This window comes from Rhipicephalus sanguineus, chromosome 9 (assembly GCF_013339695.2).
Source record: "Rhipicephalus sanguineus isolate Rsan-2018 chromosome 9, BIME_Rsan_1.4, whole genome shotgun sequence".
Lineage (NCBI taxonomy): Eukaryota > Metazoa > Arthropoda > Arachnida > Ixodida > Ixodidae > Rhipicephalus > Rhipicephalus sanguineus.
In genome coordinates this window covers 79,246,850-79,270,443 of record NC_051184.2, presented here as the reverse complement: position 1 = coordinate 79,270,443, position 23,594 = coordinate 79,246,850, and the positions used below count along the sequence as shown (strand labels likewise).

At 43.5% G+C, this 23,594-nt stretch overlaps 2 protein-coding genes across 2 annotated transcripts in view; one reads left to right on the top strand and one right to left on the bottom strand.

The window, feature by feature from the left end:
* Positions 1–315: 315 nt before the first annotated feature.
* On the bottom strand, positions 316–8,153 carry LOC119405354 (mitotic-spindle organizing protein 1). Its single transcript, XM_037672192.1, has 4 exons — positions 8,057–8,153; positions 7,814–7,968; positions 5,786–5,855; positions 316–661 (listed from the first exon to the last, which is right to left on the bottom strand). Exons 1-3 carry the CDS (start codon positions 8,109–8,111, stop codon positions 5,826–5,828), a joined length of 240 nt encoding a protein of 79 aa, XP_037528120.1. The 5' UTR covers positions 8,112–8,153; the 3' UTR covers positions 316–661; positions 5,786–5,825.
* A 322-nt stretch (positions 8,154–8,475) lies between these two features.
* LOC119405353 (uncharacterized) overlaps positions 8,476–23,594 on the top strand; it is a 203,823-nt gene continuing 188,704 nt past the window's right edge. The window contains exons 1-2 of the mRNA XM_037672191.2: positions 8,476–8,844; positions 16,572–16,812. Of these exons, the coding sequence (XP_037528119.1) occupies positions 8,816–8,844; positions 16,572–16,812 (270 nt within the window). The 5' untranslated portion in view covers positions 8,476–8,815. The remainder of the gene's footprint in view (positions 8,845–16,571; positions 16,813–23,594) is intronic.

The following is a 23,594-nucleotide window of genomic DNA, read 5'->3' as shown; positions in this document are numbered from 1 at the left end:
GTGCTCAAATTGAGCAAAGTTGATATTGAGGATGGGCCACAGGAGTTTTGGGTTTTGGCAAAGTCGATTTCGAGAGTGGGCCAGGTCAATTCTGTATGTGGGTGAACTCAATTTTCAAATTGGGCAGAGTCAATTTTTTGGGTGTGGGTCAGGTTGGTATCAGTTTACACTGAAAAGTGACGTCATCCCTTGACCACGTGGACCTTGTTGCCATTGCATATTCTCGCTGAACGCCCACCAAATTTGCCACTTCATGAGGGCATTTTTTTACGCCAAAAAAAAAACTCTTCATGGTGAAACATGCACTGTTGCCTGTTGAGTGACAATATTCACTTTATTTCTGCAGTTTGGAGTCAAGTTGTAGGAGTGTACAAGAAAAACAATAACAAAAAAATGAACCTTTCTGCTACTGCAAGATTGCTTGGGCAACTTATCATAAAGCCTCAAGCATGTTTTAAAAATAATTTAGCTACCTAATCGCTGTCCACTTGCAGGACACAGAGGGAGCCACAAATGTGAAGCTTCTATGTCTGACTTTCAGTAAACATGGTAGCCACCGAAACGAGGGGATGGTGAAGAGTACTGAAGCAGCTACGCAACGCTGTTCTCGTCGACTGGCAGGGTAGACAGCAGGGGTAGCCATAAGTGCTCCTGGCGTACACTGCAACAAATTTTTGCCACATAATATTTTATAAAGCATGGAAGCATCAAAGGGACACAAAAGACAAGAGTTCCAAAACAAGTTTATACTCATTATGGCACACTTTTTAGTGCTATGCCTAATAACTCCACTGTCAAGCTTTGAGAGCTATTTTGAGAGCAATTATGGATATAAGAGCTTTTCAGAGCAGCAAATAGACATGTACAAGGGGTGTTCAAATGAAAAGGTACGAAACGACACTGTGGGTATAAATGAAGACTTTATTCAAATTATACACTATGTGCCTGATCACAACGGTCCCAGTGATGAACGAGCCGAAGGACTCCTTGTTCCCACAATTCCTCTGGCCGTGACGAGACCCAGTCCTTTACAGTGTCCTTGAGTTCGTCGTCGGAGTTGAAGCACTTCCCTTTCAGATGTTTTTTCAGGGGACCAGACACATGGAAATCGCAGGTGATGAATGGTGGCCGGTTTAACCTTCCACTGTCAGAAAGTGGATAACACGTTGCTACACCTTAATTGTCAAACTTTGTAATGTGAACACCATCCTGTCCTCCCACGCACTGCCACGTTGTTAATTGGACGGCACTCTTTATTAGAGCCTCTGCTCTCTCCTGCGCATGCGGACGCCCCCGCATGCTCCGATCCATGGCAGAGACACCAATCGCATCCTTAGATGTCTTGCTACGTTCTCCCATAGCAGCATAGGCATTTATGTTAATGCTCATGTTGTTACAGCGTTTTGTACCGTTTCATTTGAACACCCTTTGTAATTGTTAGTTCTGTCACACTGCTCAATCTTTGGATTATTTCACAGTTCCCAAGGAGTCCAAAAAATCAGAGGATGACTTTGCTAGAAAAGAAAATGAAAGTTTAACGTAAAAATCTAATAGTCAGGGAACATCGGGGAATTTTGAGCCTTTCACTTGCTGTGCGGAACATGTTGACAAAAAGAAGGTAGGGCAGTGAGAAGCCTGTAAGCTTAAGTACTAATTACATTTCAGACAAGAAGCTTGTCTAAAGCAAGTGCCCATCTAGTGTCCTTTCACCATCAAAAGACTTCTCCGAATAAAATATTTCGGAAAAAACATGACAGGAGATTCATAAACCTGCCTGTACAATTTGGGACAATTGGCAGGTTTTCTGTACTCGGCGACCACATAGGAATTAAGGCTTGCGGCAAAGTAGTCTTTTGCGTTCATACTGTCTAAAACATACATTCCATGAGAGAACAGTAGCTTGCTTTGGCTGTGAGACACCAGAAATACTAGTAGCTAAGTGTAATTGGTAAGAAAACTTATTACAGCTCTGATTAATTGGACAGCAGTACATCTGCCACTGCAAGTTGGGCTTTGCCACCACCAACTATAGAGTGCTACAGTACACTCTTTTGGATGCCAAGTATATCGACCTCTCCCCGAGCCTTTGAAAAAGAAAAAATGTAAAAAAGCTGAGATGCTGCCACGAGACTCCTGCCTCAGCTCAGCGTCATCACACACTCCGGTATCTGCCTCGGATTAAAAACCGAATATTAGAAAGAATATCGCCACATTAAATTGTAAAGTAACAGAAGACTCTGCCTGTCAAGTATTTCGGAGTTTGCCTGCACGACAGCTCAAATAGACTCAAACCTCGTTATACCAAAGTCACATCTCACACGAAAATAAGTTCGTTATATCCAAAACTTCTTTATAAACATGTATTTGTAACACTGTATCTATAACAAGACTACTGTTCATTTACTTCGTTATAACCAATAATTCGCTATATCCGTGTTTGTTATATCGAGGTATGAGTGTACAGTTGAAACTCGGTCTAACGAAACCCGATTTTAGGAAGTTCCTGATCTAGAAAAGAAACTTCCATTCCCCGGCAGATACCCAGAAGGTTTAGGGGTGTCATGAACCCGAATTACCGAATCTATCTGGGCACCAAACTTGATTTAACGCAGTTTTTTTTCTTGAATCGGTGAGTAAAAAAGTTGTGATTTCTCTCAAATTTTCACACACACGGGTTTTTCTTCGGGCGTGCGCACCTAGTATGCTGTCACGTTAAAACATCGAACTGCACTAGTCATGACCCTAATATGTTTCTGGCGAGGCTGCACGATGCGTTCATGCACGAAACAATGAACTCATTAGTCGGTACTGCTTTAACGTGTCGTATGGGGCTAGGGGTGGTGGTGGTTTATTGTCTGTACATGCTTCCACAGGAGCGCTACTGCACTTAACTTTGTTATTTTATGGTTCAAGCAAGAGATGGCTTGTCTAAGTCACTGCCTTCGTTCTCTCCGCTTCTGCATATTGCCACGTGCGTTTCTTATCACTTTTGCTGTATTAGGTTTTCGCCCACAAAGACTGTCAGCAACGCTCAGCGCAAACCGCGCCTCATTGTTCGAGAAGCTTCGCGATTATTGTAGATCATTTTGTTAAGATTGCGCGCAAGAAGCGAACACTCGAGCTTATTCTAGAGATTGCGCGACAACCAGCGATAACGCTGGAATATTATACAGCACATGCATAAATGCCGACGCGCTTCACCGCTTGTCAGTTGATCGACGGTCGACACTCTGTTCACCGCTATCAGTGCAAACCATGTGTATTGCTGTAAATTAACTTTCTGTTTCCCGGCCACAAGTTCGGCCAAATAAACAGTTTCATGTTGAAAACGTGTCTTCGTCGACGTCACGACCAGGTGACAATATCGACAGCTTGTCATAGCTTCACGTGAAAAAAGAAAAACGACATGGGAAAAATCCGGGCTGTAGTGGCTTCAATGCTATGGCCTCAATGACCGTAATAAACCAACTACAAAAGTCTGTTCTCCTGGCTTCAATGAACGCCACCCCGAGCCTTTCACTTGCTTGGGCATGGGTCAGCAGTAAATAAAATACAGTGTCATCTTTTGTATGTTGCTATATGTTACAATTGTAGATTCAGGACTGAAAAATCCCTTTCTTAATTTTACGAACTTCCCGATTTAAAGAAATAATTTTAGCGCCGCCATCACTTCATTAAATCGTGTTTAAACTACGCGACTTTTTTTTTAATCTGTAGTGTTGCATGGATATCAGTTCGAGTGCGAAATGCAAGCAAAGAATCTCTGGGCCTAACCTACTGCGCTAACAATACATATTTTACATGCAAATACGGTTGAGAAAAACACTCCTCAAGTCGAAATTGAAACAGGGCCTCTGTTTTCTTAATCTTTTTAGTCGGGTTTTATAACTTAAAGGACCCCTGACACTAAAACTGAAACCTCGAGATGCTTGCGTTATTTGACTTTCCTGCATATGGAGGCACTTCTGATCGATTATTAGTGGCTAGTGTTGCCTTTAAGATATTTTATTTCGTTTTAAAGTAAGCGTAAGTGCTCATCTGAGTTGGCTGCACCTCGCGATATCGCACTGGTGACGTACAGTAGACTCTCAGTAAACAGAAATCTGTTAAACGGAACTGCTGCTTAAATGGAACAACTGCATCTAATATAATTGGTTTCATACTTGGATTCTCCACTCCTTGTTCATCTTTCAGTAAATGGAACTCCTGTTAAATGGAACACATTTTCTTGGTCCCTTCAAGTTCCGTTTAACGAGAGTCTACTGTAGATCGAAGCCCCGCATTACGTTCCACGAGTAAAGCAAGTATTGTGGACGTCACAGAAGGTTCGCAGGGCACACATATTACCACTACTGGCACCTGGCGAAGGCTATTGCTCCTCAACCCTCTCGCTCTGTTGTCGGGCTGCTCTCGAGGTAGTTTTCGTGAGGGGACACGCGCTGAACAGGTTTAACTCATACCGAGACACCCACATCGTTTCAATCTCTACCGCGCGCGGGGCCCCGATTTGAAAATGGAGCTTTCAACATCACCACACCTTGAGTGCACGTGATCTTTAGCGCTACCCCGCATGGGGCGCTAGTTTCTTACGGTTTAAGGCGGGCGTTTTGAAGTGACGCTAAAATGGTCACAATTCACTAGGCTAGCATTAGTTATACAATACGTTAGAGCATTTACGATTCAATTTAGGGATTACCAGACATAATGCTATAAATTACAGTAAAAAAGTCACAAACAAAAATTTTCCTGTCAGGGGTCCTTTAATGCAACGCATCATTTCCTATACCAACCTGCTGTACAGTTATAGACCGAATCACACACTGGGCTTTAATGCCCTAAACACATTCATACGAAAAAATAATAAACTCTCCAGCCACTTATAGTCCAAAGTTGCTAAAGTTAAAATTTAAAAAAAAATTAACTTTAGCAACTTTGGACTATTAGTCGCTGGAGAGTTTATTATTTTTCGTATGAATTTTCACCCAGCCAGTCAGATCTCTGTCGAATATGTTCACACCTAAACACATCGCGACGCTTTGCCTCGAATAACCAAGTGCTTACATATCTGAGCGCTTTTGACTGGTAAGGTTCACAGCATTTTCATTTCCTCACAGCCTATCACTCGCATATGCAAACATCTCCTGTGCCATATTAAAAGGCTGGAAGGCATGACCTACGAAGAACTGTCTGTAAATGCATCAGATATGCAGAACATTATTTCAAGGCACTCAATATTCTATTGCAACAAAGGTAATGTCATAGCAGATTGATTTGGATGTTTTTTAGTAATTAATCTAAATTAAATTGTAATTAAATATATATTTCCCCGATGTGTTTCGTGATCTGTTTTTGCAAATATAGAATGAACAGTCACGCTAGAAATATACCACAATTCCAGTATTCGGTTATACTCCTTTTGAGCAAAGAAAAATTACACTTCCAACATGGTGTGTGCGGCATGCCAAACAGCTCGTTGGACATGGTAGTGCCTTCATCAAAGTGATCATGTGGCACAGTACACTGCAAAGTGAAGTTAAATGAAGATACATATATAATGCAGGAGGTTGAATTCATCCAAACCTCAATTTATCTTGCTCTTTCTTAGCCACTAGTAGACGCAACTAGGAAAAAAGGTCGGTTTTACACAGGTGCCTAAACACCTGTGTAAAAGTGCCTCAAAGGGTTAAGTGAAAAACTGAGCTGCTTTGATTCGTAACAAAAGCTTTTAACTTGTAAATCAACTTTCTAACATATGTACGTTTAACATGAATCCAACAAAGCTCACCTAGAGGGTCAGCAGATCTTCATCAAGTAGATGAGCGCAGTCACCGCTCGGCATGTTCAGGCCGCATGCTCTGCAGAAGAGACATGTACGGATATTCGACGGCTTAGAATGGAAGGTTCCCTGCCGAAACCCTCCAAACAAAGTGTCACAGGTGACGGGCAGCTATTTGTGTCGTCATTATAATTAAGTTACAACCTGAACGAAAATGTGAGCTCTGCCCACAGCCAATCACTGTCCCTCCCACAGAGAATTTGCATATATGCTCCATCCACTACAGCTGACTCATCTTTTTCTTAGGTTGCAGCAGAGTATAGGCACGTTTTGAGAAATCTTCAATACCGAATTCCAAGCTGAACACTCACGTCACCGATATCTACCTTGTAACTCCCAGTGCAGCACTCTATGCTATTTCTTACCAACTCTGCTCGGTGCACCACAAGCAACGTTCATCAGATAACCAGAAGGTTATCTGACATGTACAGATGCCACTTCCCTCTGCATGACACTGATTGAACGAAAGCTTCATGGAACAACAATAGGCGAGATTTCTTCCATTCTCTGGAACGCAACAGCCGGCTTTCGCGGCCGATCGGTTGACGCGAGTCCTAAGCCTTCACAGCATTGCATGGAGTCGACAAGGTTGGAGCACAGTGTTCACATATTTAGTATTTTTCCCACATATAATTGTAAAGCTAGCTTTCCTGCGATGCAGTTAGCCCAACTAATGGCAGCTAGTCACTTACTTCAAACAGGTTGTTCAAGTGCAGTTTGATTGCGCTATAATGTGGAAAATGTAGACGGCTTTCTTGATATAAACACGCAGGAGAGACAAGCCCCAGCACGTGCAACTAGGACCTCGCCTCCACTTGAAGGACGACTGGTGCCGCCATTACTTGGGCAAATATGCAGCGCAAGGAAGCACACTTGTGGATTACGAAAAGGGTCTACTTGATCCAGCTGGCACCGTTTCTATATTTTTTTCTTTTTTTGCCCACACAGGTTTTGCCCAAACCACTCCCAGTCGGTTTCTCTCTCTCTCTCACACACAATACAAGCTCATTCCACTCAGGCCATAAATAAAAAAAAGGGGGGGGGGAGAGAAAGAAAAATAAAGCTAATCTACATGGACTGTGGCTTCGCGTTGCTTTAGCAGTGTGAATCGTCAGGAAATGATGCACAGGAATTTGACTCCTACCAACTGCTTTCTAATTATTGTGAAATTTTTGTCCTGAAAGAGTGCGGCTTGTTGTCTACACACAAAAAAAAAAGTAGGCAGCCGTGAGAAAATCGTGCTTCGGAGGCCACTCTCGTTGATCTACTGCAGTCGTAGTCTCACGATCGGAAAAAAAAATCACACGTATTAATAACAAGCTGATACGAATAGCAAATGCGGCGTTCAATGAGAAAGACAGCTTTCATGTATGCCAAGCACGGTGGTGTAAAGTTCTTACGCTTAACTGCATTAAGCTTCATCGCGCGATAAACCGAACAAGAACAAGGCTCGAGCTTGAGCCAAATGCCACAGGTCTTGTTGCTCCGACACTCTGGTCGTTTTCACACAAGCCAGAAACCACGAAGCACCTCACGCTGCGTGTACTGTTGTGTTAGTTGACTGTCTTGTTCTGTAAATATAGGCCGAAAATACTGTGCCGGTAGCCGCTACAGCCATTCAAGAGAAAATGCCGGCACAGTATCTGGGAATGGTAAAATGCCGTCTACCGGTGCCGGTAGCCGCTACAGCCATTCAGGCGAAAATGCCGGCACAATATCTGGGAATGGTAAAATGCCGCCTACCGGCAATATATCCACCGCGGATACAGTGCCGGCAGCCCGCATTTTACCACTCGCAGATATTGTGCTGGCAGCAGTTTCTAAAGTTACGTCCAGCCTGTGGTCCCTTCGGCTCTCGATATTTTTCCAGTTTCCGCGGGTTGCCCGTGTCACTGAGGCGCCCCTGACACGACGCGCTTGCAAACGTCAGGCAACGACTATCACGCACGAATAGGTCAAAAAGTAAATGAAACTGACCGAACTGTTGACGTTGGACGACGTTCGGGCGCGAATCTCCTTGATGAGGCAGGCCAGGGCTTCGGGATTCACGCCGCTTTCGCACAGTTGGACGCAGAGCGCCAGCGACTGCGGGTCCAGACCCGTGTTCAGCAGCTGTGACATCTCCAAGAGCACTGCGCAGTCAGATTTAGCACGCGTTGTTTGCTTAGGTTGCACTGGAAAGAAGATGCTTGCCCAGAAAGTGGAGAAATATTTACAAACCGTCGAAAGTTTCCTTGACAGCCTTCCGTCGATCATCACCACTGGGAGCCGCCATCTTCTTTTGTTTCTTGCAGCCGCGCGCGCGGCCGAACGCGGCCAAGCCAAGTCAGGCAAAGTATGATTTGTTTTATTTAGCACTCATTTCGTTGTACTTCTAAGCCGATTTTGAAGCCATAAATTTATTTTAAATTCCTAGCTACGCTGTCAAATGAAAATTTTGCTATTACACGTTTACTTTACCGAGAAGCGAAACTCTGCGCAACAGCTTCAAATCGTTGCAAGTCGAACGCTGCCTAGCCGATCGCAAAGCCGTCCCTGATTGGCCCTATTTTTTAAATGCTGAGACCGTGATTGGCTGCTTCAAAAGAGGAATCTGCCGCTCGCGGCACCGGCGGCGCCTTTAAATGCCCTGCCTGGGTGGGATGGCGCATGGCACAACAATAGATATGCAGGGGCATGCCGGGCCGGCTCACGCGTGTTGAACCGTTCAAGCGCCGATGACAGGGGCTTTCCCGCTACCCGATACATCCCAGTGGCGTCTGCACGTCCAACTCTCAGCCCGCTAGCAGCGTCCCACTGTGGAACTTGCCATCGGCGAAAAAACATGCGCCTTTCCCCGTCAACGACTTCCTGACATTCGTTGCTGCGTTTTGCTGCTGCAAGTCTCCGCTGCTGTGCTCTGCGTGGACGAAGCACAGCGAGGAGTCGCTGCACTGTACCTGAAAAGACTGCAGGCAGTTTCAGGGGCGGTGCTCAACGATGAGCGAATTCAAGCAGTCTTTCGTGCGGTGAGTTCTTTGACCTTTCGATCTAGTACCGCGATTGGTACGCGGCGCGTAGTGGTTCATTTCACTGTAAAGCAGGGCGTATATTCGCGAGCCCGAGCGTTGACGAGTCGCGTTACGTGTAAACTGACGGGCGCACGTTTAATATTTCGTTGTGCTTTAATACGTACAGTGTTGCGGCTTCGATGCCCCACTTTGCCCTGTGATCTTTCGTCATCCCTGTACTGAGGTCACGATTCTTCCGAGGTTTCTGTTTAGTTTGTTTGGTTTTGGTTTTCGCTTATTGCTGTTGTGGACTCAGCTCTTTCAGAGTTTACAGATGCGCATGTCCATGGTTTTGTGCTTAGATAAGTTGTACGTACATCCTGCAGTTCGATGCGAGGGCATTCAGCTGCATCCACGCGCGCGCGAAAGCAACTTCCCGGATATTACAACGCACACCCTCATCGCTGTAGGCTGGTAGCTTATCTATTCCGACGTTTGACTCTCTCTGAGAAATCACTATGCTACGGAAAGTAATAATATAAACGTTGACACTCAAGCAGGAGTTGAGTGGGCCTATACTGTGGTTGAATTCACTGGTTCTCTGGACTCCTGAGATCTCTTCATCTTGATTTCCTGCCCTAGTCCACTGCATGTAACGACGTTTGCTTCCAATTACTTTTAAATTTCCTGCACACAGTGTTAATAAAATGTTTTTGTAGTGCAGGCCCTGGGCATACCGAGCACTTGCTGTGCATTCTTCAAAGTTCTGAATTGCCAAAGGATAACGTGAAAGGAACGTATATATGCTACAGTGATTGTGTGGAAACCCGTTAGCCTGCTTGTTAAGTGAGCAAGTTGGTGCTTTTCATAATTGCATTGCACTGGCTTTTATAGTCTTTGCACTGCGTCCCTGTTTTTAAATTTTTTTACCTGCACTTTTTTTTCCTGGTGTAAAAGTGAGCGCAATCCAAGAGCAGGCCTTTTCTTACTCCTTACCGACTCTTTGTTTGGCTTACATGTTACTCTCTCATGAACTTAAGTTCAGGGGAACATGGAGGCTTGAAACGATGAGAAATCATTAAACCAGGAATGTCACTGTAGCAAATGTTTCACTTAGATAACTTGTCTTTCTCAGTGCCGCCCTAACAAAGGCAAGTCCACTTGAAAGACGTGACTCAAGGTTACAAACGGGAAAAAAGAAATGAAGAGACAGAAAAGACGCCAACTCGTAATTCATTTTATTTTTCGGAAGTACTTAACACATAACGGCTTTTGAAGACATGTGCAGAGCTAGACTACTCACCACACGTGCAGGGTAAACAGACAAATCATGAAATGCAGATCGCAACCATGGCATCTAGGACACGACTAAAACAAACAACTGATTACCTAATGTAAAAGCACTGAAAACATGTGCAGAGCTCAAAACTCTCCACACATGCAGGAATACACAGAAAAGGATTAAAATGCAATTCACAACTAGGCCGTCTAAATCTCATAGTTGATGTTCACTGTTGTACAGAAATACTGACTGCACACTCATGCAAGAATTGCATTTCTTCCTAATCTGAAAAGGCTTCGAGCATTTCTCTAGCCAGCGCATCCCGGCTCCTTCCAAGTAGTTGCGTGTGATCAAACTGCGGTACTCAGCCTCACGAGGCACTGTGGAAAGGCACATTGTAAATCTCTCATTGGTGGTTATGTGGTTACATAAGACTGTTACGGCCAAGCTTAGCTCAATCGAAAGTACCACGGTACAGCTGCTTTTCAAATTTAAGGCAGCCAAGTCAAATCAAGTTCATTCAGGCTTTGTTTTTCACTCGGCTAATCTACCATAACCACTAGGCTTATCAAAAAATGAAAATGTTCATTGTTTGAACATTGAACATTGAACATTGTTTATTTTGCAGGAAAAAAAAATACAAAATATCCCTGCGGGAGGCAAAGACTAAAGGCTAAATAGCCTGACGAGGTCTTGACCTCCTGATACAGTCTGCGTCAGTGCCACATCATACACATTTACACATCAGTAACATACACATATACAAATAAGTGACATATTATACACATATTATACACATTTCAGTAGTATGAGATATTACTTGGTTTTATGCTATCATATTCATGTTTTTTTTTCATACATATACATTCACAAAGATTTATACATTCAGAACGTGCTTACTTCTGCACACATACACAAAAATGTTTTACAAGAAACAGGCTTCTCTCTACATAATATACATTCGGAATATAATTTTCATAAAGAGAAAACAATATTGGAATCAAACGATTCTGTTTTAATATCATTGTTCACAGCAAAGAAAAAAAAAGGGAATCAACTAAGTATACAAGTATTCCTAAATGTAAATGCCTATGGATCCACTATGACGTTAGTCGAAAGAAGAAATGATTTATGATGACATTTAAATTTTTTTTGTTTTCAGTGTAAAGTCTATATTCGATTCGTGAAGGTTTAGCAATTGTATAATCTTATAATCAATAGCCTGCTTGCCATAGTTCGTGCGTGTTTTCTTGGTTTTGCGGGTAGAATTTCTGAAGCCGTATTTTGTTGATACAATGCGTGGGAAGGAATCCTGTAGTTTATGCTTATGAATGTGTTGCATCAGCTTAAGGTTATATACTTTCCTAACAGATAGAATTTCATGTTTAAGAAAAAGCGGCTGAGTGTCTAGGTCCTTGGAATGACCTTTATATTTTTCTATTATACGGAGCATGCGCTTTTGCAAGATGAATATTCTGTCGTAATTGGTCTTAGTTGTTGTTCCCCATACAAGCATTCCGTATAGAAGTTTGGAGTAAAACATGCTATAATACAATGATTTAGATAGCCATGAAGGGAGGAGGAAAGCGATCTTACTCAAGCACCCTACAGAACGAGCTAGATCTGCCAAGAGACTATTGACGTGCGGTGTCCATGATAAGTGCTCGTGAAACCAGACTCCCAGGAATTTTTGTGTGCTGACTTGTTCGAGTCGCTGATCGTTAAACGAAATTACTATATTATCACTGATGCGCTTGTTAATGGGCCTGAACATAATAAATTTGGTTTTTTGCGTGTTTAATTTTAGTTTGTTTTTTGTTAGCCAATCTGAAAGTTTCGAGAGGTATGTATTTGTTGAAGCTTCTACTTCCTGAATGGTGGAGCCTGTGAAAAATATACTTGTGTCGTCAGCGAACATTTTAATTTCGGGTGTATACTGGACCTCTGTAATATCATTTATATATAAAAGGAAAAGCACGGGGCCTACAATGGACCCTTGTGGAACTCCTTTCTTTATGCTTAAATACTCGGATTTTTCACTGTCTATATAACAAATTGTTGTCTGGATGATAAGTAGCTTTTAAATAAATCAGACTACTCCTCGAATTCCATAGCGGCTTAATTTCAACAGTAAAATATGATGGTCAACAGAATCGAACGCTTTACGCAGGTCAAGGAAGACACCTAACGTGAACATTTTATTTTCAATATTTTCTATTATGCGGCTTTTTACATCAATTAGTGCCTCTTCCGTGGTTTTATTTTTGCGAAAACCATATTGATGCGGTGATAAGATGTTGTATTTCTCAAGATATTTCATAAGGCGCGTATTTATACATTTTTCATAAATTTTTGAGAAGACAGGTAATACGGATATCGGACGATAATTTGTTAATTCACTAGTGTTGCCACCTTTATGAATGGGTGTAACTTTGGCCACCTTAAGTTTTGTTGGAAAGATTCAAATCAGAAAGGAATAATTTATCAGATATGCTAATACGGGACTAAGTATAGATGCGACGGCTTTAACTGGAGCCACCTTTACGTCATCATAACCACTCGCAACGTTTGTCCTTAGTTCTTTTATATATCGGTAGACTCCCTCTGGTAATACTTCGTGCAGTACGAGAGAGTTCAAGCAACTACTTGTTTCATTTTCATATTGTGTTGTCACTTCATCACAAACAGCCACATTTACAAAGTATTGGTTAATCGCGTTCGCCAGTTCCTTGCCCTCTAGAATGATATGGTTGACTTTTACTTGTTTAGGTGTATTTGATGCTGCTGTTCTCCCAGTTAAGGAATTAACCTGTTTCCATATTTTTGCCGGTTCTGATTTTATACGTGAGAAGATGGCTTCATAATAGGCAAGTTTAGCCTTCCTAGTGTCACTATTTAGCTTGTTGCAGAATTGCTTGAATTCACGCAGTATATCTCTAGTAGCAAGAAATCTGTGAAAAAGCGTGTTTTTCTGCTTGATTCGTTTCAAGAGGTCGCTGTTTATCCATGGTTTTCTGTTCTTACCCTTTCGTGTTCTGATCTGTTGTGTCGGGAAAGCAATATCGTAGCACTCAAGGAAGATAACTAGGAAAGTATTATATGCGCTATCTGGATTGCATTGCACATACACAGGTGACCAGTCAGCACTTTCAATTAATTCGGCAAACTCAAGCAGTGATTTGTCATTGATGCATCTGACCGCGCAAGCGTTGGGCGTTTAGTTTTATGCAGCAGGTTTTGTGTAGAAATGTAGATAGGTAGGTGGTCACTTAAGTCTGAGCACAGTATGCCCGAGGTGTAATCACAGCTATTTAGGTTTGTTATGCACACGTCAAGTGACGTGGAGCTATTGTGGGTAATACGAGTTGGATATATAATAGCATTCTGACATCCATATGATGCTACAAGGTTTTTCAAATCAAGCGCATACAACTCTTCACTCATCATGTTAATGTTCACATCATCCATGATAAAATAGGGTTTTTTTTATCTCATTAAAACAATGCATGAGTTGTTACATATGACTGAGAAAATGCCGCTTATAGCCAGTTGGGGGTCTATATACCACGGCAAGTAAAAAAGAATTTGTTTCTATTGCTAGGCACTCTATATCACCATTACTCATAGACAGATCATCAAGCATTTCAAAACAATATCGCTGCTGGAGGTATATAGCCAACCCTCCACCTCTTCCTGCGCGATCCAAGCGTGCTATGCTATAATTAGTGAACTCAGGAGACATGTCAGTATTACAAAGCCATGTCTCTGTAAACAGTATTGCATCGATGTCCGCGTGAAGAGAACTCGTAAAGACATCGAATGCTTCGTGCTTGTTCCTAATACTTCTTATATTTTGGTGTAGTATGGTAAAGGAGGCATCATTATTTATTGGTATTGTGTTTCTATAGTCGACATGGTGAACTAAGAAAGAAAAAAAAAGCTGTTACCTGGAAAAAAAAGAAAAAAAAACCCCGCCTTTCCTTTCTCTTTCCCTTCCTTTACCTAATGAGATCTAAATCAATTGTGCTTGCTATCCGGATTACATCAGACGTTTCATCTTTGCGCGCAAGAATTTTTCCTCCACTTGACCATACAAATTTCCATTTGGCAGATTTCTTTTTCGCTAAGGCTGCGCCAAGAAGCTGCTTGTTCTGTCGCGTCAGGTGCTCGTTACCATAAATAACGCTTTCCGCTCCCTCGTAATCGAAGTGACTAGAAAGGATCCTCTGTTTCTTTGCTTTTGCGAGCACCGCATTACGTTTGTTGCGCGAGATGAGCCTGACAACAATGTTCCGTTCATTCCTTTTTGCCGTCGACACCCTGTGACAGATGTCGAAGTCATTGTCAGATATTGGCTCGCCCACAAGCTCACCTATCTTTTTCACGACGACAGTTGAGTCAAGTTCCTCTGGTACACCCTTTATCTCAAGATTGTTACTTCTTTGATATTGCTCAAGTTCTTCAAGTTGCTCAAGTTCTTCTCAAGTACTATTTTTTGCTGATTATTGATGTCAAGATATTTCATAAAGTTACATTAATACTTAAGATAGATTTACCAGCGCAAGAAAGACAGAACATTTAGGAAGGACACATAGTGCTGCACACACAACGGATTTATTACTTCGAATGCAGGGCCTTTTTGTAGGCATGCGTTTTTACCATGTGCTTTACACATTTCTTATATTTCATTTTAGTTTATAACGTTTTAGGCCTTTTTTACCTTTCTTGTGTGGCTGCCTTGGCCTCTCTGGATTTAACGTGTTTGCCGGTTGGTTTAAGATCAATTATACTATCAGTTCTTTCATATCGGGGGCGTACTTTGTGGCGTAAAAATTTTCGACTGCACGGTTACCTTCGGTAGATTGTCTTTTCGGCAAGCAGTGTCACATGGTTTTCATCGCTTTTTTTCTTGATGTTATCTTTCTGTTGCTTCGACGCGTGCCTACAAAAAAACCCTGCGTTCGAAGTAATAAATCAGTTGTGAGTGCAGTGCTATGTGTGTGTGTCCTTCCTAAATGTTCCGTCTTTTTTGCGCTGGTAAATCTATCTTAATCATGAACCAACTCGCCCAAGCAACCGTTTTAGCAAAATTAATACTTATGCAGATTACATTTGGATAGACACAGCAAACTTGATTTTTTCTGCAAGCCTAGTGTTTGACTCAGTAGAGTGAAAACACTTAAGCTTTGAACAAACTTGAGCAGGCACAGCTCGCTTACAGAGTTTCAGGGCAGATGCACTGCAATTCCATGGGGAGAGCTAAGCTTTTTTTCTTAAACCTTTGCTACGCACATTATGATCGAGTGTCTATGAATGCATGAAACTTGCATAATTTGACGCCAAGGTTCTGGAGACCAAATTTAAAGCAAATGAAAGTGTTAGAATAAATTATTGTGTATTTTACAGTGACAATGTAATTATCTAATGTTGTGATGCCAGTCATGCTATATTTCTTTATGAAATGAATTCAACGACCCAATCAAATTACACGCAATAGTTCTCTGCTGGCAGCAAGCATTCCTAAACAGGTAAAAAGATATTTTGAAATTTCTGCTGAAACTCTCCATGTTCAGCGTGTCATCAAACACTGTACTGCCTTCACCGAAGTGATTGTATGTAACAAAATCTTTCAACCAGAAGTGATGTAAAGAGACTTAGGGCAACAAAAATGCTTGATTCACCTTTAGCTGAGTGTTTGTGGTCTCTTTCTTGGCAGTAGTGCGCAGAAATGGCAAAAGGAAGTCGCATCTCCAAATGAGGACGTTGTGTCACAAAGGGTTAAGTCGTGAGTGACTACGTAGCCTCCATAGTGCTGCATGCTATGTACGAAAGATGTTGCTTGGGACCCGCATTAAAAAAAAATTAAGAAAACTTGAGATGGTTCAGCAGAAAGCAGTTTGTTTTATCTTCAATGCTTACCAGAGAAACGACTTGCCCACAACGCTCATGGCCATTAATAATATTCCTACTTTACGATACCGAAGAGCAGTTGCAAGGTTGAAATTTCTATGCTTGTGTTACTCTTGTAAATTTAACATTAGTCCAGAAACTTGCTTAAGGCACCGCATTTCAAAACAAACTAGACATACATACTTACACTTAAAATCTTACTTCACAATTACTGATCTTTTCATGAACTCTTTGTTTCCTCGGATCATCAATAAATGGAACACATTACCTCTTGAAGCATTTTGTGATAATAATAATCCTGACTTTAAATACTATGCATCCTTCTGTTCATAACCGTACAGAACAAGCTATTCTGACTGTCTTACATTGCGTATATTTCTCTAGTTACGATTTGCATGTCAACGTGTTCTTATTGCTTCCATTTTGTGATTGAATTTATTTGGCCAGTTAGCTTTTGTTATGCCCCCTGCTATGTCTTTCGGCCGCTGTATGCTGTAAAAAAAATATTAGTAATAAATATCAACGGGTTGCCTCTTTCTGTGACCCGTTGCAGCGGAAGCGCTAGCAGCAGTGACGTGGCCACCAGTGCCGAGGACGCAGGCACCTCTTCAAGCGGCCCCGGCTCCCCACTCAGTCGCAGTAGCGCGCTGGCCGGCGTGGCGCTACTGGCGACGCCCAGCGGTTGTGGCAGCAGCAGCATTACCAATCCCTTCGACGTGGAGCCGGAGCAACTCACTCAGCCGTCCTGTTCGCCGTCCATGTTCTTGTCGAGGAGTCGCCAGACACCGGGATCGGTGCGTGCCAGCTCCAGCTTTTAAAGCGGGGCTTGCTTTGCTTGTGAAGCTCCCTAAGTTTTGTTGATCACGGTTGCTGTTGTTTAACAAAACTTGGAAATTCAGTGAGATGGTGCATAGGCTTTGGGAGCATTGAAGCGCAAAACCGGACATTCACAAGAACAAGAAATGCAGGACGAGCACTAACACACGTCCACTGACAGAAGATTCTTTTGAATGCAGAAAGCAAAGTATCTTGCTTGGCAGGTAAGGCAAACAATGTAGGCAACATACCATTTAAACCGTCGAAGGCTATGTTTCAAGTTAACTAGTTGTTTCCTACATTGTTGGCCTTACCTAGTGAGCAAGATACTTTGCTTTCCGCCTCCGAAAGAACCGTCTGTCAGTGGACGTGTGTTTGTGCTCGTCCCGCGTTTCTCGTCCTTGTCAATGCCTGGTTTTGTTGTTGTTGTTGCTGCTACTTTTTTGCTGAATAAGTCCCATCATATTGTAAAAGTATGAGCGCAAGAACGGAAAGGAATTGACAGGACAGACGCTCAACTTCCAACTTGTTTTCGTTATCGTAATCGTAATTCATTGTTCCTTAATGGTCCTGCGTTGGACATTACATGGGTTCAGTGGGAGGAAGCAAAAGAAAAATGTGTTTGGACGTATTGTGATTCAATGAAATATCACACACCGTGATGACATCATACATTTCTATGGAACCATAAATGATAACAGAACAAGAAAAAACACGCATGATGCATCTGCGCATGTATTTGCAAAACATTTAATCGCAGTTTGCAAGCACTCTTCGCAAACAAAACACAAAAGTTGAAAACAAGGAGATATGTTAACATAATACATTTTTAAAGATGTTAGTGATGAAAGGACAGTGTTTTGTAAGCACAATTCCCAGAAAACAGTGTAATACTAAAAGACAAAATATGATGTATCAACGAGATTAGGAAGCAGCTACGGAGTAAATTTCAGTTTAAAGGGACACTAAAGGCAAATAACAATTTATGTCAGAGTGAAAGCTCAATGTATGACAACTTCTAAAACGGCAATATTATCAACAGCAGTGCCCTACTTATCGAGAAATTAAGCTAAATGTATCACATGATGGGCGCCACGAGTGGGACATTTTCGAAGTGATGCCGATGATGTATGAGAGTCTGCCTACAATAAATCACTAGTAATCAAACTAGCAGCAATAAAAAGAGAACCTTCCGTGCATCAAAAGACGTAATAAAATGCTGTTTGTTCGTTTTCGTTTGATTCAAGGAAAAAAAAAAGCCTCTTTGGCGTTGCCATGGGGGAACGGCGCGCGTGGTTCAAAGGTTCCGTTTTCGCCGAGCTGCGCTTCGCCCGGCACCCTGCTTCGCTCACGCGGTCGCGTCGCAGTGGTAGTTTCGGGATCGCGTACTGCTGCGTGTGTTTTGGACCCAAGCTTACCGGCGGCTTAGCCTCTACCTCCACAGGATACGTCTTCGGAGGACAGCTTCAGCCTGGGACTGAACAGTAGCATCGGACTGTCTAGTGAATTTGACGTCGAAATGGGAGCTCAACGTGAAGTCAAGCGTGGGTATACTTCTGGTTCTTGCACGGATGAAGTCAGCGATAGCCGTTCTGAATCCCAACGGCCCAAAAAACCTGGACCCTCTTCCGGAGGGTCGAACTGCGCGTCGTGACATGGTTAAGAAAGTGTCCCCTGGACACTTTCCTTGACACCGTCTAGAACTATACGTCCAGGTTAGTCTTTGCTTTTCATTATGGCTGCTATACTAAATATCATTTTCTTAGAATGTTCAAGGTTTTCGCAGTGCGGCAAAACAGGCTGAAGTGATTAGTGCAGCCCGTCTGCAAATTGTGATGTCTTCTGCCTGCAGGAGATCAATTTCTTCTCGCTATCCGGCGTGCTGGTCTTCAAACGAAAGTTCAACCTAGATTGTTATTTCTCTTTTGCTACATCTCGTTCTACGGAATAGGAATTATCATATTTAATCGGGCTTTATTGAGGCATCATAACGTTTTCTACGACGGCGTGGGAAGGGTTTTGGCTTTAGACTGCGTTTGCTTTGCTTTGAGATTACGGATACTGTGCGTGTATGGGCCAGCACAAGCCGGGCAGTCTAATGATTTTTAGGCACCTGGGTGGATTTTTTTCTCGACGGCCGTCACGTTATTTTAATTGGCGACTTCAATTGTGTGTTGAATACGCGAACCTATGTACAGGGTCCTGGCTGGAGTCGGCCTGCATGGAATTCATGCGAGTTGCGCCGCCTTGTTCAGCACTTTTCATTATTGGATGCGCACAATGCCGTGCACGGCAATACCTTTGTTTGGACATGGCGACGTGGACCGTCCTCCAGTAGGCTCGACCGGGCTTATATTCCGCGTGCCTTAGAGGCATCTGTCTCCGATTTCCATATTCCATCCTTTTCCCCTTCCCCTGTGTACATCTCTGATCATCGTCCTATTGTCCTGGAGCTCAAAATTCTATTTTCTTACTCGGAAAAACAATGGCGCCTTGATGTTTGCGTCCTCCAGGACGCGCGCTCACGGTCGGATTTGTCACGTGCAATACGTCTGTCGCCCGCTACATCTAGCCCAGCTCATTGGGACGCTCTTAAAACGCAGTGGCGTCTACACTGTTCAGTTCAAGGCCGTTCACTGCGTCGTCGCGTTTCTGAGGAGCTGGCCGATACTGCAACGAAGTTGTGCATCGCCCTGCGGGCCGAAACGGCGTCTCCCCTGATGCGAGCTTGGCAGCGTGAGTTACGTGAACCACGGCCGCTAAATTAAAAAGAGGTGCGGCCTGCCGAATGGGTGCGTTTTCAATGGGGGAACGCGTGACATGCAGAGTTTTGAGACGCTACCGAGGCGGCGCTGCACATCGGTAAACCGCGGCCGCTAGTAAGCGAACGCTCGGGGCGTTGGCTCGGGCAAGCGCAAGCAAACGCTCTGGCTGGAAATGAGCAGCCGTACGCTTGCTTACGAGGTAGAAAAGGTGCGGGTTTTTAGGGGCGAAGTTTCTTAAGGCGGCACCCGTTCGTCCCTCTTAGTCGCAGTAGTGCATAACCAGTCGTAACGCTACTACCAGATCTTGACCTCCAAGGTGGTGCCGGTGGGAGATTTTAGGGGCGAAGCTCCTTAAGGCGGCACCCGTTCGTCCCTCGTAGTCGTCGTAGTAGTCGTAGTAGTCGTAGTGCGTAACCAGTCTTACGGTTTGACCTCCAAGGTGGTGCCGGTGGGAGATTTTTCCTGTGGGTTGTTGAACAATAAAAAATTCGCAGCGTGCGCGTTAACTAAAAGCCGAATTCTTCTGTCTCTCATTCCCCATTAGCAGCCATTGGCAGGTTCCAGTAGGAAACGTTAGTAGAAGTGGAAGTGGAAGTGTTAGCTAAAAGCCGACTTCTTCTGTCTCTCATTCCCATTAGCAGCCATTGTTTACCTCCAAGGTAGTGCCTGGTGAGATTTCTCCTGTGCGTGATTAAACAATAAAATTTTGTTCAAAACGCCGTTGATTGATGAAATAAAACAACGAAAGACGCCAGATGTTTTGTAAAAGCAAAACGAAAGAACGCCAGATGTTTCTAAAGCAAAACGAAAAGACGCCAGCTGCTTAACGAAAGACGCCAGATGTTTTCTAAACCAATGGTTTTCTAAACAATGAAAATTCACAGCGTACATGTGAAATTAAAGTGAGCTGCAAGTCGTCATAACTCATCAAACCTTTAGTATAAACGCGCCCGATCTCACGTCGGTGATGTACTGGGCAGAATTCACGGAAGATTCACGGTTTACCGATGAACCTCCGCAGCTTCGCCCACTCATCATCATTCACTCCGTGGACATGCTGTGATTTTTTGTTGCGTTGGCTCTATCAGTGAGTGCTTAATGTGATTGGACATTTCATCATAACTGCGATGCCCAAGACCTGTCGCCGTGGTGGAGATCGGTAACTGCGAAGAAGTCGCACATTCACTTCGTTCACTTCAAGCAGTACGACGTCAAGGTAGAGCGCAAGGTGCTGCGACCGACAGCCGTGCCGACCATATTTTCATCTTTTCCAGCTTGCAAGCTAGCCGCGTCCTCATTGAAAGATAGACCACTTGTTCGTGTTTTGCCTACTGCTTCCACATCGAACAGCAAACAATATTAACTAGACGAGCGCCAAAGCTCAAGAAAAGAAGTTGTCAATCCCTTGCGTGCAGAAGTTGCTGAAACAGAAAGCGTAGTGAGTGGAATGACGTCGAACGCGGAAGGATTCTCTGGACTGGACGGCTGCCTACACAGCCCTGCCGTGAAAGACCGCGTTAAAACGCGAGAGTTAAAACCCAATGAACCTCTAGTTCGGTGTGCAGCGCTGTGTGTCTTTCCGCCATTTCTTGTTTTTGTTTTTCATTTGCGCTGTTTCTTCAGGATGTGAGTACGCGCCAACTAGTCCAACTTGCCATTTTGGTACAATATGTAGGCAAGACGTTTCCATTTACTGTGTTTCAGTAATGTAGTTCAATGGTAACAGCTCATGTTTGAATCGGGTGTCATTTAAAAATGGCACTTATTAGTGCAATGCGAAGCACATATACACCAGATTTAGCAAGTATATACGTGGGAGATATTCCATGTCACGCTAGTTTATTTTAGTAATCACGCATCTCTAAAAAAGCCCCCACAATGAGGAAGTCGTCCACGCAGATAACAAGAAATCACAGCATATTCACGGGGTGAATGATGATGAGTGGGGCGAAGCTCCGGAAGGAATCATCGGTAAACCGTGAAACTCTTCCATGCAATTCGCCCCACAATTAAAAGTGAAACACTTGAGTAAATGTCCCTCGCGGGCTCGCACATTTGGGATTCTGTCTGCGAGCGCGCGCTGCCGCCGCCTTGCGCGCTCGCCGCTCTGCAGCCTTGTCCATCCGGCGACTCCGAGCGCGCGCCAACAGCGAACGGGTTTTAGGGGCGAAGCTCCTTAAAGCGGCACCCGTTCGTCCCTCGTAGTCGTAGTGCGTAACCAGTCGTAACGTTAGTACCAGATCTTGACCTCCGAGGTGGTGCCTGTGGGAGATTTTAGGGGCGAAGCTCCTTATAGCGGCACCCGTTCGTCCCTCGTGGCGTAGTATGTAACCAGTCTTACGCTTTGACCTGCAAGGTGGTGCCGGTGGGAGATTTTTCCTGTGCGTTGTTGAACAATAAAAAATTCGCAGCGTTAGCTAAAAGCCGACTTCTTCTGTCTCTCATTCCCATTAGCAGCCATTCTTTACCTCCAAGGTAGTGCCTGGTGAGATTTCTCCTGTGCGTGATTAAACAATAAAAATTTGTTCAAAACGCCGTTGATTGATGAAATAAACCAACAAAAGACGCCAGATGTTTTGTAAAAGCAAAACGAAAGAACGCCAGATGTTTCTAAAGCAAAACGAAAAGACGCCAGCTGCTTAACGAAAGACGCCAGATGTTTTCTAAGCAATGGTTTTCTAAACAATGAAAATTCACAGCGTACATGTAAAATTAAAGTGCGCTGCAAGTCGTCATAACTCATCGAACCTTTAGTATAAACGCGCCCGATCTCACGTCGGTGATGATGTACTGGGCAGAATTCACGGAAGATTCACGGTTTACCGATGAACCTCCGCAGCTTCGCCCACTCATCATCATTCACTCCGTGGATATGCTGTGATTTTTTTCCTGTGCGTTGTTGAACAATAAAAAATTCGCAGCGTGCGCGTTAACTAAAAGCCGAATTCTTCTGTCTCTCATTCCCCATTAGCAGGCATTGGCATGTTCCAGTAGGAAACGTTAGTAGAAGTAGAAGTGTAAGTGTTAGCTAAAAGCCGACTTCTTCTGTCTCTCATTCCCATTAGCAGCCCATTGTTTACCTCCAAGGGTAGTGCCTGGTGAGATTTCTCCTGTGCGTGATTAAACAATAAAAATTTTGTTCAAAACGCCGTTGATTGATGAAATAAACCAACGAAAGACGACAGATGTTTTCTAAAAGCAAAACGAAAGAACGCCAGATGTTTCTAAAGCAAACAAAAGACGGCCAGCTGCGTAACGAAAGACGCCAGATGTTTCTAAAGCAATGGTTTTCTAAACAATGAAAATTGACCGCGTACATGTAAAATTAAAGTGAGCTCCCAGTCGTCATAACTCATCGAACCTTTAGTATAACGCGCCAGATCTCACGTCGGTGATGATGTACTAGGCAGACATCACGGAAGATTCACGGTTTACCGATGAACCTCCGCAGCTTCGCCCACTCATCATCATTCACTCCGTGGATATGCTGTGATTTTTTTATTACACCGCGCCCCCTAGCGTACGTCGCCGAACGATTGCCTTCCCTCCAATGACAGCGCCATATGTGACATCATTCCTATTATAACACCTCGCATCTTTCATCTCACAACTACAGTACCGCCATCTAGTTTTATCACATCTCGCATCTTTTCTTCACTACAGTACCGCCATCTAGTGAACACTCCAAGAACTAAACTAGAGGTGGCTACCTACTACTACAACTACATACATCGGGGACGACCGACCCACGCCTTAAGGAGCTTCGCCCCTAAAAGCTAGAGCATTCAACACGACTGAGGACATCACGAACAGCAGTGAACCACTTTTGTTCCCAGTAGCAGAAAAAAAAGAACGATTGTTCAATAAGTTTTACATCATCCATCTTCTTTTGGCAGCGGCGCTGTACAGCACGCTTATAGGGTGTGGAGATAGGTTTCGACGGCAACGGCGCAGAAAAAGGCACTCGAGGCAGTATGTCACAAACAACAGCGGGT